The sequence below is a fragment of the Chelonia mydas genome, chromosome 15 (assembly GCF_015237465.2).
Source record: "Chelonia mydas isolate rCheMyd1 chromosome 15, rCheMyd1.pri.v2, whole genome shotgun sequence".
NCBI lineage: Eukaryota > Metazoa > Chordata > Testudines > Cheloniidae > Chelonia > Chelonia mydas.
In genome coordinates, this window is record NC_057856.1 from 31,009,558 (window position 1) to 31,024,201 (window position 14,644).

Sequence of the window (14,644 nt, forward strand, 5' to 3'; positions counted from 1 at the left end):
GACATATTGCAGGGTTTTTACCTTTCACTTAATTCTAGTCTGGTCAACGCAGAGTTTCTCGTGTAGCCCTTTTATGGCTCTGATAGAGGGAGTAAGTGTCACGTTTTAGTTATGCAGCAGTCTGCTGTAGCACTTCTGTGAAACGGGCATGTTTCCCATGGCACCATGGAACGTTAAGCCAGCCAAGAAATGTGCTGGGCTTAAACAATGTTGGGCACTTTTAAATGGCCTTTGGAGTGTCACGGCGTGGGCCCTAGGGCTTACAGAACCAGGGAAGCTGATTTGAGTAATCTTAAGGAATGCTGTTTATCTGCAGGAGGGAAAACACCACATTCATGAATTCACCATCTTTTATATGATCCACTGTGGAAAAGCTTTGTATAACAATCTGCTCTGGAGTAACTGGTCTGTAGATGCGCTATCCAAAATGATCATTATTGGGAACAGTTTTAAAGGGATTGAGGAAAGGTAGGTACCCAAAAACGATTAATGTCCTCACATCTAAGGCAGAATTTCATTCACTAACTCTCACTACAGCAGTAATCTTTTATGCTTACCTGCTTCTGTGATGCCTTCACGAATGCTGGAGGAGCTGTCTTTTCATGCAGAACTTAAAATCATCAGCACAAATGTCTTCTGCACTTTAAAGTTTTAAGGTTCACTCTATCAACAAAGCTTTGACTTGCTGCCAAGTCTGTGGCCTTTTAGATGAGATTGTGTCTATTAAATTTCCATGCACATTGCTTTGCGGATTACAGCAATGCTGAGGTGAGAGGCTCTTTTCTGTAGAGCAGTGACAATTTGGGAGGCTTCTAGCTTCCTGTTCTTGAGTCTGGGCTAGGTGGAGATCTGAATGCGTATACATTTCACTTTTCTGCTTGTGGGCAGGCGTAGCTGGGAAAGATTAATATATGTATCTGTGATTGAAACCAGAACCAGAAGTGTTGTTATAAACCAGTTTTAGCCACAGAGAGCTAAACCTTGCTCCTCTGGCTCATGGGATGTGGCCATTGATTCAACTGGAACAGAACTAGGCTTCAGTGTGTGCATGAACAGGCTCCTCCATTGAAGTCAGAGTGTCTACACTGTACCTCGGAACGGACGGTTTTGCAAGATCCAAGCAGCATCTCAAAGGCAGATAAAGAAGTTGTTTATCCTACTATTACATTACCTCAGCCTTCCCAATTGGAGTTGCTAGATGTCTAGACCACTCCTTTGCTACTCCTCACAGTGGAAAGGTTATGGGCTAAGATCACCTGCTGGAGAGCAAGACCATGCTCTTGTAAACTTGTGACATGTCACTTCTAAACACCCAACCTCTGCTGTATTGGTGACTTTCTCTGTGATGCTGTCCTTTTTCTCTCTCCATACTCCTGTAATGTCTGAGCAGACCTCAGAATAACTTGTGTTCATTAAAAACCAATATTTAAATGTGGTTGAAATTGCCCCTTGTACAAGCCCAGTTGCTTTTTCTAGTTTTCACATGTGCATAGAAATAAGTAGTGAGGTAGACTCCATCTTTCTAAATCGAAGCCTGATGCTAAGGGCTTCGTCTGTGCTTTCCTTGGAATAGACATTTTGTATGTTCTGTACAACTTCAGCCTTGTGTGTTAACGAACTTCATTTTGTCTCTTTAATACAACATGCTTCCAAAACACACATCAACAGTAAAGTCAATTGGTTCCAGTACTAATGTTTGTCTTTGTTTCTAGGTTGGTGGCAAGAATATTAGAGCGAGATTATTTGTACATAGCAAAGGTACAGATTACTATTTTAAGAAACATGAATGTATTGTAGTGGATAGTCACCTCAGTCTCTAGCTATTGATGATAAATTAATGAGAACAATTACATAAGCAAATGTGATTTTTGTAATAGTCCCTTTTGGTGGTTCTCGCATGCCAGAACAGTGGTTTTCAACCTGTGGTGGTCCACAGACTGTCTAAGGTTTCCAAAGGGGTTCACACCTCACATCAAAAATGTCTAGAGGTCTGTAAATGGAAAAAAGATAGAAAACCACTGTGCTAGAGCTAAAGGGGTCTGGCAGGAGCCTAGCTCAGCTGTTTAAGTGCTGGATGACACATTGAAGGCAAGGTTTTAGCTTGGCTTCCCACAGTTTCAGCTGTTCTAGTTTCCACATATTTTACCAAGATTGATTATGTTCTATTGTATCTTGCATAATTATGCTGTTCAACTATGTCTAGGTTTTAAAAGGGACAGAGGAAGCTGCATTTCCAATTCATCCTCAGTATATGGATATATTTAATGACACCTCCATCCACTGGTTTCCTTTACAAAAACTCAAGGAGCTCCCAACAGAAGCCTGGCAGTTTCAGGAAGAGCCAATGTACCACGAATGCGATGACCTGGAGATTATCAGGAAATAGGACAAATGAAGTTGTTTCATGCTAGGACCAGACTGAAATGGATCCTTTAATTACTCCCTGGAGTTTGTGCCTGTTTTTACAGGGCTGCATTCACTTATAGTAAGGGGATGTTAAGCTCACTTACCACACCTATCAATATAAAGTGTGGGCTGGCTAACATATTTAGCCAGAAATCTTGAAGGCAGCAGCAGTGTCTGCAAACAGAGCTTAATGTGACAGGTTTTTTTTTTAAAAGGTGAAACTGTACCTTAGCTTACACTCTTAATTATTCACTAAATAAAGTCATACTAGTTTTTTTTCATTTTGCTGAACACCTGTGTCTTGTGCTTTAAAAAGTGACAGTCTGTGTTGAACTGACCAGTTCCTAGAAGACTGGGCCTGCTTTCTGTAACCTCCCCAGAACAAGCCTGGCCTTCAGTGAGGTAGAAGTTTAGATCTGTATTTTGTATCCAAGTTATTCTCAGTTGTGTCCGACCCACTACGGAACAGAGAGAATGAGATGCTCGCTCTCTCTCTCAAGGATTTGATAGGTTAAGGGGTTCTCAACCACTGTTAAAAATACTGCATCAAGAAGCCCTAGACTACAGGGGGGCTTTCCCTGTTCACTGCCATGGAAAGTCAGCTATTGACTGCATTCTTGCATGATGATTCAGATCTTGAGTACCTCTAGTCAGGCCTTAAACAACTCATCACTAAAATGTATAAAGATACATACATGTCTAGAGATACTGAGCAAGTTCTTCCAGGCAGATGTCATGAAGCATCATCACCCACCCACTCTGAGGCATGCGTTTGACATTACAAATCATAAGTCTTTCCCTGTAGGATTCCAGACGTGTGTGTAATTCCCAGTGCAAGAGTGAAGCTAAAACCAGAAAGAAATGATGGGTTACCCACACATTGAATTTAAAATCAGGAAGCATGATCTCATCAGCCAAGCAAGTTGCAGAAACATTTTTCTTGAGGGTTTTATCAGTGCAGTTGTTGCCTCATGGGAAACTCTTAATACATTTTTTGCATAGTTGATGAGATTGCTAGTCTAGTTTAAAAGGGTGACATCTGCTTGTATCTCTCACTCAACAGCACCTTTTAAATGCTAACTTAACCAACATGTGCTGTGTCGGAACAGGACTGTTAAAAAAAAATCCTACAGAAGAGCTGAAAATCCATCAGATCTACAAAGTCAAGTCACCTCTTTATTGTAAGAGTCACACTAAACATCTGTTAGCATGGGGAATCTTGACAATACTTACTATGTACAATGCTCCTGGCACAGAGCAGGATCCTTATTTAGCCATATCAATGAGACTCTGAAGAGAGGTTGGCACCCATGTCTTTTCTCCTTGTACAAACACAACGCCCCTGTCAATGTAAATCACAATTCGTCCAAATGTGTACAATTGTTTTCCTTCATGCCGCTTCCCGATCACAGGCATGAAGACGATATTGTGTTCTTCTGCTTTTGTTTGAATGAGGTCCTTAAAATTCATTGGCACAGAGCTAGCAGCCATGCCTATGCCCCGTTGGGCCATGTTCTCAGCCTCTCGCCGCTCCTGCATAGCTTCATACTGGAAGTCTTTCCTCCGCTCTGTGTGAGTGAGATAGGCAATGTTTTCCCGAGCACCTGGTTGCATGTAGCCACCTGTTTGGGAAAGAGTGAAATAGGTGAAGGCAAGGTTCCAATCCATTTTTGAACATGATACAATGATGAACCTAAACGCTGAATTTCAGGGATGCAGCATACACCCACTCCAGTGGGGCAGTCTTAAATGCTATTGTACATTTGTTACAGTATTTGATGCTAAAGAGATAGCAGGATATTCAGGTGAAACATTCTCTGATTCAATTCTATAGAACTATGACCAATGGCAGGATTTAAAACAATCCTTTGTCACTGAACCTCACTAGAGTGTACAGAACAGGTTGGACACGGACACTTGGAGGAAGCTGCTCCACTGCAATGCCATTAGAAATGGAGGGAATCTGCGCAAACATGCCATGCTACATCCAAACCCAAGCCCTGCAATCAGACCAGCTGTCTAGTAGCAGGTTAGAGTGACTGCTGAGAAGCCAGGCAGTTCAGTAGCCTTAAAGAGCTCAACATCAATCAGCAACTCCACACCCAAAGGGAGAGGCTTTATGTCACTTGGTGGCAGTTCTGAGTACTATGCTAGGAGTTTCTCAGAGTAGTTGAATTCCCAGGGTGGTGCAATGTACGCCTGTGGCTGTGTATCTGGTTCATCATTTTACTAAAGGAATAGAATGCAGCCATCAAAACGACTCTGTGGACTACCTTCTGTACTGTGCCATGGGCCCACAGCACTGTACAATAAAACTTTAAAAGAAGCAGGGTAAGAAGTCGATTCACTGCTGGGGCAGGACACACACAACAGGAAAGCAGGTTTAGGGGACAGTTTATTCCTCTCTCAAGTTTTGCACCTTTTATATGTTTGGTTCTCTCCCCACAATCCTGTAAGCTGCTAACAAGCTGTACTGCAGATATCAGAACTGCAATCTAGCGCCACACACTTCTGAAACAGCAAGCAAAAGCATTTTTGCATGAGTGGTGGCAGGATCTATTGAAATTCCGGTTAGCAGGGGTTCTGACTGAATAGACACACACACACACACAAGACTCAAGTACTGCTGTATTGGGAAGCACTACATGGAATAGAAACGGTAAAGCCTTCGCAACAAGTTACTTACCGACATTGGAAGAGACAGCCCGGTTCATGATATCAAGAGCTTCATTAAATTTGTCCTTGATCGATGGATGTGCTAACACCTGGTCTGAGAACATAGACTTCCAACCAAGGTACCACTTGGTGATCTCTTCGTAATTGGGGCTATTACTTAGCCAGGAGCAGAGTACCTGCAAAGAAATCAAAAACCACACCTCAGTTGGGTGGCACAAACATGGATCAAAGCCTCCCTGGTATCAACTAGTTTGGTTCTCAATTTGCTTATACTAACAAGAAGGGACTGTAAATCTGTGTCTGCTAAGGAAGCACAGTCTCCATCTGATGTACACGGAGCCATCACTAAGAAATGTCTCCATTTAACGTTCAAGCCATTTCTGCCATGCAATATACCCTGGGCAGGAGTTGGAATTCTGAGTTTAACAAATAAAATATTTCACTGGGCAATCGCCAGAGAGCCAAGTCCCTCACAGTCATTCACCACCACCTTATCATTGGCTTGTTCTTTAAAGCAAACAGTTCACTGGTTAGTCTCTTAACTACACACCTGCAGCCATTTGGGGAAGAAGTGTTTCTCCAGAAGTCCAACAAGGCTGGACACAGAGACCATCCCCTCCCAGTCGATCACCCAGTAAAATGCATCCATATGCTGCTGGTGAGGGTTAATGACGAGCTCATTGAGACACATCCCTGGGGAGAGAAGAGAGAAGTCAGAACTGGAACTGCTCTGCTGGCAGATTGGCTGCTATAAACTGCAGGAAGTACGTCAACCTATTCAGCTAGCAGTTTAAGTGATCAAAGAGGCCTTTAAGATGCTGCTTAACAGGTTTCAAACTCTTTAAATTGTCTGGTTAATCTGAATAGCTACAGAAGCCATCCTTGGCTCCAAAAAGTCAAGTATGCAAAATCTCTACGGGGTGCTACTCTCTGCTAGAAGCATACATCTTAAAACAGTACACTGAGTTTTACTTTAGGCTAGAGAGACTTTAAACCAGTTTGGATGGCATCAGGGGGGTTGTGTGACTCTCTGTTCTTTGGCTTGCCTCACCTAGTTTAGGCACAATGTTTTTGACCATGAAAGCCTCCCAAGATCCTGGTGTAAACACTTCTTTCCAGGGCTGAAGGATCAGTTTGGCTGAGGAGTCACTGGGGTGCCATTTCTGCAGTGCATTTGCCAACTTGTTTCGGATTGGAGAATATAATGGCTCTAATCGAGACTGCATCAGTGGAAGCCAGGGGTGAATCCAAGAGTGGATTGGGACAGTGTCGGTCAGAGGGTTCCAGTTTTCAACCTTGAAACAAACAAAAAAGTTACTGCAATAGAAATAAATCTATCCAGTGACTCCTAAGCAGCTGAGCCTCTCTCTGCCAAATGCACACAAAATTAGAGTGAAAGCATCCCACTGTTGTTAATGCTGTCCTGAGGCTCCAAAATGAAAAGGTTATCAAATATTCGCAATTCACTGTGGTTTGAACATTGGTTCAGAGCGTGGCTTCAGTGTAAACTGATCTCTCATCTTACCTCCTTCTGTAGCTTGGGGAAGATGAGCTGATCCAGAATATTATCCAATATCCAAACAGGAATAACATGCACCCAGCTGTCCAAGAAATCTACCATTGGGCCACAGTTTCTCGGCTGCCACTGTGTTATTATGTTTCTTACATACGGCATCCACATTTCCCACATGAGCCTGGAAAAATCAAAGTCAAGATTAAGCTACAGCCTGGTTTGTCTTTTATAGAGGACTTCAAGGAATTAAAAAGGCTACTTTGTTTACATTTCACAGCTGGATTTTAACAGACACTTCAGCTCATTAAAGGGCATCATCTGGAAAGTGCACTTCCACCCACTCTTCTCCATCCCCAAGAGACTATCATTTGAGGGTGTTGCATTCAAGTACCATTGGTTTATTGGTTACCTGTGAAAAGCATCCGTTGCTAGGTCCTGTCCACTGTGCGATAACAACTGATCATTTTCTAAAAGCCTTTTCCACTTGGCTATAATTTCTGTGCCATACGTACAGTCCTGAAAGAAAAATGAGCCAGGGCAGCATTTACTTCTTTCATGATTGCCCATGAGCATGTAAAGCAATGGGGCGGTAACGTGCTGAGGGAGAGAGACCTTTTCCCTGCCTCCCCTCTGCCAGACAAACAGCAAGCTGGCAGATGTGGCAGACAGTCTCCCACCAGGGTATAACCCTGCAGTGGATTTAATATAAACGAAAGATACCAAGGCAAGGAGAAATAAGATTTTTAAAAGCTAAAGCTACATGCTACAGATACGATACTATACATTTTATCTATCACGTGCTAAATGGCATGACCTTCTGAACAGCACACCCTTTAATTGCCAAGTTAGGCAGACTTCCCATGCAGTGAAAAGAAAGACTTGTCTTGTCATTTACTGTTTCTTCTGAGCACCACCAGCCCTCTGAAAATCAGGCGCCTTGATAACGGGTCTCCAGGCAGGCACCCAAACATTGGGACTCCCACAATCTCCAGTCACTTTAGAAAATCTTGGCCTTCAGCTTTAGCGAGTACTGTCAGCAGCCTTCCTTTTATTAGCAGGTTAAGAGTACCCCCACATTTTGTATGCATACATTTACCGCAGTATACCATGAACAAAGATTTCCTATGGTCATTTAGTCAACTTTTCATCAAAGCAAACTACAAAAATCTTTTCAGTCCTAACTGATAAAATACTGAAACCAAACCCAGCACTCACCTTGAGGGGATCCCAGTTCTTGAAGTAATCTTTCATGAGAGGAAAGACGATAGCTACTGCCAGGTCCACTCGATCGGACATCCTGTATTCCTCATAATACTTATCTTGGAGGGTCTCAAAAATCTTTGCACATTCATCCAAGGTAAGTGGATTGTCACAGTTGGGCTGCATTCGCCGCTCACATTCCTCCACCAATTCCAGGACCTTACTGAGGTTGCTAATTGCTGTCTCCTCATGCGAGAGGACTTCAGACATCTTCTGTATCTCATGGGTCAGGTTGACAACCATGTCTCTCTCGTACTGCAGCTGCCGGTCGTTCTGGATGATCTCCTGCTCTGTGATGTCGATGAGAAGTTGCAAGTTGTGCTCCAGTTCTGGCAAGGCAAATGCTTGGGGCTTGGAGTCTTTGCCCAGTGGCTGCTGAGGATTGTCATCTGGGATGTTGTGCTTATGGCTGATTTGACTATAACTGTAATAAACCCTTTGTTCCCGGCCAGTCATGTCTATAACCTTCCAAGAAACAAAAACAAATAGGTCTAAACAGCCATGGTTCATATTAATATTAGAAGGAAACCCATTACCCAGGATTGAGAATGGAAGCTATCCTGATAATTCAGCAGCTTCCGGTTCTTATTAACATAACCAAGTTATTTGAGCGAGAAGACTAAAACTGGGGATGCAGCAGTTTGGGTTCCTCTCAAAAGCAATTGAACTCCATGCAGTTATAGCTTCGCTAAGAATTTGGAGTCACAGGAAATTAGGAGCTGGAGGCAGAAATAAGAGCAGAGAAAAGGTCTTTTCTATCTTCCTGTATCTGGAGAGAAAGGATGATGTTTTCCCCTCTACCATTTCACAAGACTGTAAATACAGGCTAATGAGAACCAAATTCTCAACCCTCTGCGTCTGGAGGAAAGTCTTAAGCAACTCTACTACCTCAAGAACTGTGATTTCAGACAAGCAGAAGTTCACTGGCTACACCAAGGACCAGTCCAGTCACTATCCCTCAGAGGGCTGAGACTTTGGTTCTCATTAGCCTGTCCATAACCAAAGCTTCTGACTCACATGTTATGTTTGCCAGTGATTCTTAAGTACCAGCAGAAACAGCACTTGTGCTAAGAGGGACAGCGAGACATTGCCACCTGGTCTGCAGATTTTCTGCTAAGTATCTTTGTTCTGCCTTGTGTGGATGATAATGAGGATGATGCACTTTAGGCAGATGCTGATTTCCCAGAGACTTAAACATATCATTGCTTTGGATATTGGTCTTACCTTAACTTGGGATAGTTCTTTTTGAGGAGCTGTGAGCTGCTTGCCAATCCTGCCCTTGGCCTTCAATTCTTCTACTGTCTTGTAGGCATATTTGGGTTTTTTCTTGCCTCCATTAGGATCCTTCCTCCACTGACTGAGCTCTTTCTGAAATTCCTAAATAAAACGCCAAAGTCAGACCAGAGATGCAGGTTGCTGGCCAGCCATGCAAGTCTGTCACAGGATTCTTTACACAAGAATATTTCAGCTCAGGTCCCTTAAAGAATGCAGTACAGAAAAACAATGGGCAAAGATAGGCAAAGATTAAAGCTGAATGGCAGGTTACTGGCTGAAATTCTGTGGTTGAGTCAAACATATTACAGATGGTCCTAACCAGTACATTTCTGGATCTTATTCCCAGGACAGAGGGAAAAAACACCTTCAAATGTTCCCATTAGCCCAGCCAAACAAACAGACTTTACAGTCCTGGCACATTAGCAAGTGAGATTCCAGCAGCAAGGGCAAAGCCATTAGCATAGGTCTCTCTTTCAAGGGATAGGGAGAAAAAAAAAACACGACAAGAGGGATGGAATATGTAACTTCAGCTTCCTGCATGCAGCTGAGCTGAATGGCTTCCCCAACATGGGAGAATGCCCTGGTACTACAGCCTGATTTCACACAACATTGCGATAGGGGTCTTCAACAGAGAGTAAGCCCTTACCCCTGTGGAACAGACAGACTAAGAGTCATACCTCTTCAGCTTCTTCCTCGGAGTCAACAACAGGGAAGTCCTGCAAGGACTGACTGGTTCGTTCAGAGCCATATGCTCCCAAGGCCCCTTTGCCTTTCCTCTGCTTGGCCTCAATCGGATTGATGATACCTGGGGAGTTACAGAAGAGTCAGTGAATGTCAGCTAGGAAGGGGAATCTAACCATTTGAACAGGAAAAGCTGTAACTAGGTTACCATAGGAAAAAGAGTTATCAAACTGGCACAGATCATCCAGCCTGGCATTCTGTCTTCCGTAGTGCCAGTATTTTGCACAGTTACACATTGTTATTAGTAGCCCTAACATTTTCAGGCACTTTTAAAAACCTGCTGTAGCATGTTCCTCTGACCGCCGATGCTAACGATTTCTAAACATTGCACAAAATAGCATTTCCTTTGATTGGGTCCAAGTTGACTGCCTTTTAATTTAATCTCCCTCCTATTGTCTCCTTCTCATGCTAAATAATCAGAGATTGTGCAGTCTCCCACCATACGTCAATTTTATCTAATTACTGCTGCAATTATTTAAAACTAATACAACTGGATTTGATCTTGAAGATCCAACTTGTCTGAAGGAGAGGTGGGCAAACAAGACCCAAGTTTGCAGTTTCCTTACAGAATCCCCATCTCAGTCCCATACTCTTGGGGAACACACAGTACCTTGAGCGTTCTTTCCAAGCCCTCTACCAGGGACATAACCCATTTTCTGGAGAAGCTTCTGCCCTATTCCCTTGGTGTGTCTCTCCCAGCTGCCAAAGTCCATGAAAGATTTGGTCCCTCCTATAAATCCTTTCTGGCTGGGTTTGAAATTGCCACCCTGTTAAAAAAAAGAAAAGAAAAGAAACCAATACCAGATAAGTGATATAATCACCAAGCTCCTGGCCATCTGTCTCAAGATGAGACCTCACCAGCCTGCACTCTGTGCTGCTCTTCTAACTATCTGTGAGAGAAAGTCCCTTAGGCTCACTGCTAGAGTTGAGGGTTTGTAGCCCTGTTCCCATTATGGGCTGATCTATAAGGCTCTATCATGGATGGAAATAAATTGGTTCCTGATATTTTGCATATGAACAGTTGAAAAATGGATTTTTATTTTTAATCCATTTAATTGGTAATTTGCTTATGCTAGTCACATTTAGTACTGTGAAAAGAAATAACTGCAAAAATATTTAATTGATGGGTGGAAGCAAAACCTGGACATTCATGTACTTCAACCTCATTCATCTCAAAATGAGTATCAATGAAGGGAAGGGGCTTAAGAGGCCTGGGGAGGAGTGAAGCTCCCAAGAACATACGCAATCCATCAAACTACACAAAGAAAACCTAAGGGAAACTCCTCCTTCCACTGCAAACCAGTATCACAAGTGGCTCTGTGATCTTACTCAGCCACTGTTCTCCCTTCTCAGCTGCTGTATTACTGAGCCAGTACCTAGACCATACCGTGGCTGGCACTTTGTAAATAACTTAAATAGGTCTGGTACTTTTATGAATAACTCACTGTTTTTAACTTCTTTGGTACAAACTCTTTAGGGAATTCTTCCTGCTTAACGGGCTTTTCATCCTCATCTGAATCTTCTTCTATCACTTCCTCAGCTGCAGCTTTCCTTAGTCCCGCACTGATGAAATTAACCGGGGCTGAGTAGTCCCGAGAGCTGCACAAAAAAGGGATTTCACAGTCATGAACAGCTGTTGTAATACTGTTCCATTGAATCAGAACTTGAAGTGCACGCGCACACACACAGAAACACCTTGATGCAGTTTTTCCTGATTTTAAAATAAACTCAGTGTTAAGAAATAGCCTTAAATGCTGTTAAATTCAAACTTCTGATATTTCAGTTATGGAAAAGGTTGGTTTTGCGTTCGCGCGCAAGGCTCTCTCTATTGAGTTGTAACCTAGCCCACTGGTGATCTCCCTCACAAACCTCTTACTAACTGGGCAATAAGGAAACAAATCTTGGAACCAAACTATATATGAAGAATTCAGTCCATTTGATAACACACTGAACTAAATATTAACCTCTCCCCTCTTCACACAGATACCCTCCAAAGCCATTACAATCTCATACTGGCCACAGTAGCACAGTTTCCCAGAGAGCTTTGCCTTCTGAATCAGGCTCTATGCATCAAGTGACTGAGTTACATTCATAGAAAAACTTACAAAATCAAATATCCTATAGAACTTATAAAGGAGTTCCCCTAGTAGTTCTTTACAGACTGACAGAGAAAAGAACCGAATTAAAAGTGAGAAATCTATTGGTACTACACAAAGGAATCAGTATCTCATTTGGACGGTTATTGTAGCTTATCAGCTACGCTAACAACAAAGAGAAGATTCTGTCTGTTCACAGTACTGCCAGAGTTTGCAGGGCACTGGGAACTGCCCGTACCGTTTGCCTCCAAAGCTGGGCCTCTCGTCGTCCGAGTCATGCTCAGCCCACACGCCATAGGTGGCCTCCTCCTTGGTCTGCCAGTGGCGCTGCCGGTTGGGGTTGAACTCGTTCTGCAGGTCCCAGTCCGTGATTTCAAATTTCTCCATCTCCACATCACCATCGTCATCTTTGCCGTAGAGATGGGACATCGACATGATGGCCTAGGAGAGAGAGCAACAGGCTGGGAGAGTCAGAGCGAGCAGCTGCTCACAGGGTGGGGGTCCAGAGAGAGGTGGCAACAACCGGGGTGGGCACGGCCGGCATGAGGCGGACACTCTAGGGGGGCAGGGCACAGCGGGCGTAACACGGGAGTGAGGGGAGGGGGGCGGGGCCGGGCCGGGCGTGAGGCGGTGACAGCGGGGGGGGGGGGGGGGGGGGCAGGGCCGTCGTGAGGCGGTGACAGCGGGGCGGGGGGGGGGGGCAGGGCCGGCGTGAGGCGGTGACGGGGGGAGGGGGGGGGCTAGGCCGGCGCTAAACGGGAGTGAGGGGGGCAGGGCCGGGCCGGGCGTGAGGCGGTGACAGCGGGGGGGGTGGGGGGGGGACAGGGCCGGCGCTAAACGGGGGTGAGGGGGGTAGGGCCAGGCTGGGCGTGAGGCGGTGACAGCGGGGCGGGGGGCAGGGCGCTCGTGACGCCCCGTTACGAGCAGGGGCCGCGGGGGGACAAGGGGCCCTCGCAGGGGGCCGCGCGAGGACAGACCAGCAGTGGAAAGGGACCGCGCCTACCCCGAGGGCGGGCTCCGCCCGCGGTGACACGGGCCTCGGACGAGTCCGGTTCGGGCCCGCCGGCACTCGGCCCCGACGCTCCAAAGCGACCCGCGCTGCTGACCCGGAAACAGGAAGCGGCGGCCTTTACTTCCGGGGCCGCGCAGCGACTGCGCCTGCCCAAGCCACGCCCCTGACCATAGAGACACGGCAGCAGATCGGCCCACACAGCGGCCCGTCATGGCCTCGCCTCTCTATGGTAGTGGCTGACTGCGGCGGGAGGCGGAGCAGCCTGGCCCCGGGCCCCGCCCCTGGCCCCTGCCCTGCCCCCAGGGATCCAGGCCCCTCACGCCCCAGCAAGGGGGTTGCCAGGCCCCATGGGCAGCCAGGGGCACCCGGCCACCGCACGTGGTCTCGCACCCACAGGCCTGGGGGGCACCCAGCTGGTCCCCAGGGTGGGTCCCCCAGCACTGCACCCCCCAATATCCCCCCCCCCAGTGCCCCCGCCCTTGGTCCCACAGGCCCAGCTCCCCCCACAGGCATCCAGCAACCCGGCTGGGCCCTGCCAGCCCGGCAGCCCCCTCCAGGCCCATGCCCTCGGCGCGCCCCCAGCCATGCCCACAGGACGAGGGGACCCCAGGAGAGCGAGCAGCCGTGCGGGGGCTTGGTCCCGCACGCCTAGGACACATTCTTCTGCACTGGACACCACTCGCATCACGGGAAATAAAGCAGACTGAGCCACGCCGGAAACAGAACGGCCTCATATATTAACTCTGCAATAGATTCTGTACGTTACGAGTGAAGGAATGAGAGAAGGCAGGTCTCCGATTGTCACTTGTACAACAAAGGCTCGACGCGGTTATTACACCTATTTCTGGTTTCAAATTAGAGAACAAAATTACAAGACAATTTTAATGTAACTTTAAAAAGTCCTCAAGTAACTGAATATAAAATCTCTTTCCAATGCACTTCGAAGGTTCAGTCAGAAAATTCATTTCCACAGATTTTTCTCTTTACCACAGAGTGTTCAGAAAAGGTAGACAACTGGTACTTGAAGTGTGAAATGTTTGACCTTTGCAAATAAATGCAAATACATTCCTTGTACAGCAGTCACGTTTTGGCAATATTATTAGCAAGCAATATGCTTGGATAACAGATTTCCACTTTTGCATTTGCAAATTCCTTCTCTGCTGGGCAATGAAAGGACACTTGCAACATCCTGCGGGGAGGAAGAAAGGTATTTTAGTCAGAGGGATGAGCTATATACCTAATACAGCAAATCTATGATCATTTGTACCCAGGGCTCTTACAAATGACTTTGTGAGAGACATACGAACTCCCAGTCAGGAACCAAGACTGGTGCTACATCTACACGGCAGAGCCTACTCCCTCAGTGTAGATGCACCGTATACTGACAGGAGGAGCGCCGCCATTGTAGGAACACCTCAAACTGCTGCTTCTGTTGTCAGCATAGCTCTGTTTCTGAGGGGGGAGGGTTTCAAACCCCTGACTGACAGTGCTATGCCAGCATAAGCTGTAAGTGTAGACCAGGCCTAATATACCCTCTGTTCCTGTTCAATGCTTTTGTCGTCTTTATCACAATGATTATCATTGTGATGTTCATTTGTGTCTCAAACTCAGAACAAGACAACATTTCCAATTCAATGGACATTCTAAATGTCAGGCCATGTCTAC

The 14,644-nt window shown here is 45.7% G+C and overlaps 3 protein-coding genes across 13 annotated transcripts in view; 1 reads left to right on the top strand and 2 right to left on the bottom strand.

Moving 5' to 3' along the window:
* SRRD (SRR1 domain containing) overlaps positions 1–2,697 on the top strand; it is a 5,272-nt gene extending 2,575 nt beyond the window's left edge. Inside the window, exons 5-7 of the mRNA XM_037878706.2 lie at positions 317–468; positions 1,713–1,758; positions 2,204–2,697. Coding sequence (XP_037734634.2) covers positions 317–468; positions 1,713–1,758; positions 2,204–2,386 — 381 coding nt within the window. The 3' untranslated portion in view covers positions 2,387–2,697. The remainder of the gene's footprint in view (positions 1–316; positions 469–1,712; positions 1,759–2,203) is intronic.
* TFIP11 (tuftelin interacting protein 11) lies at positions 385–13,123 on the bottom strand. 3 transcript variants are annotated; one of them, XM_037878695.2, is made up of 14 exons: positions 12,971–13,123; positions 12,206–12,408; positions 11,317–11,470; positions 10,482–10,638; positions 9,808–9,935; positions 9,080–9,232; positions 7,811–8,320; positions 7,005–7,111; positions 6,608–6,776; positions 6,134–6,377; positions 5,633–5,775; positions 5,093–5,258; positions 3,640–4,028; positions 385–1,990 (listed from the first exon to the last, which is right to left on the bottom strand). In XM_037878695.2, the coding sequence occupies exons 2-13, from the start codon at positions 12,400–12,402 to the stop codon at positions 3,673–3,675; spliced, it is 2,484 nt and encodes an 827-aa protein (XP_037734623.1). In that variant the 5' UTR covers positions 12,403–12,408; positions 12,971–13,123; the 3' UTR covers positions 385–1,990; positions 3,640–3,672. The 3 variants fall into 3 exon arrangements, with proteins under 3 accessions (XP_037734623.1, XP_037734624.1, XP_043385464.1); XM_037878696.2 differs by lacking the exon at positions 385–1,990 and adding an exon at positions 2,449–3,251; XM_043529529.1 differs by lacking the exon at positions 385–1,990 and having other exon boundaries at positions 3,563–4,028; positions 12,962–13,120.
* Positions 13,124–13,695: 572 nt separating this feature from the next.
* Positions 13,696–14,644, bottom strand: part of TPST2 (tyrosylprotein sulfotransferase 2) — a 39,168-nt gene continuing 38,219 nt past the window's right edge. For all 9 annotated transcript variants that reach the window (XM_037878535.2, XM_037878536.2, XM_037878530.2 and 6 more), the window contains one exon: positions 13,696–14,168. The gene's annotated coding sequence lies outside the window, so the exon portion shown is untranslated. The remainder of the gene's footprint in view (positions 14,169–14,644) is intronic.

What these genes read in the sequence shown, in the direction of transcription:
- TFIP11 (XM_037878695.2), bottom strand. Translation starts at nt 12,402, where the DNA reads ATGTCGATGTCCCATCTCTACGGCAAAGATGACGATGGTGATGTGGAG. An exon ending in CCCAGCTTTGGAGGCAAACG is followed by an intron (nt 11,471 to 12,205) that starts GTACGGGCAGTT and finishes TTTTTTGTGCAG; the next exon opens with CTCTCGGGACTACTCAGCCC. An exon ending in AAACATTGTGCCTAAACTAG is followed by an intron (nt 5,776 to 6,133) that starts GTGAGGCAAGCC and finishes TTCTCTCCCCAG; the next exon opens with GGATGTGTCTCAATGAGCTC.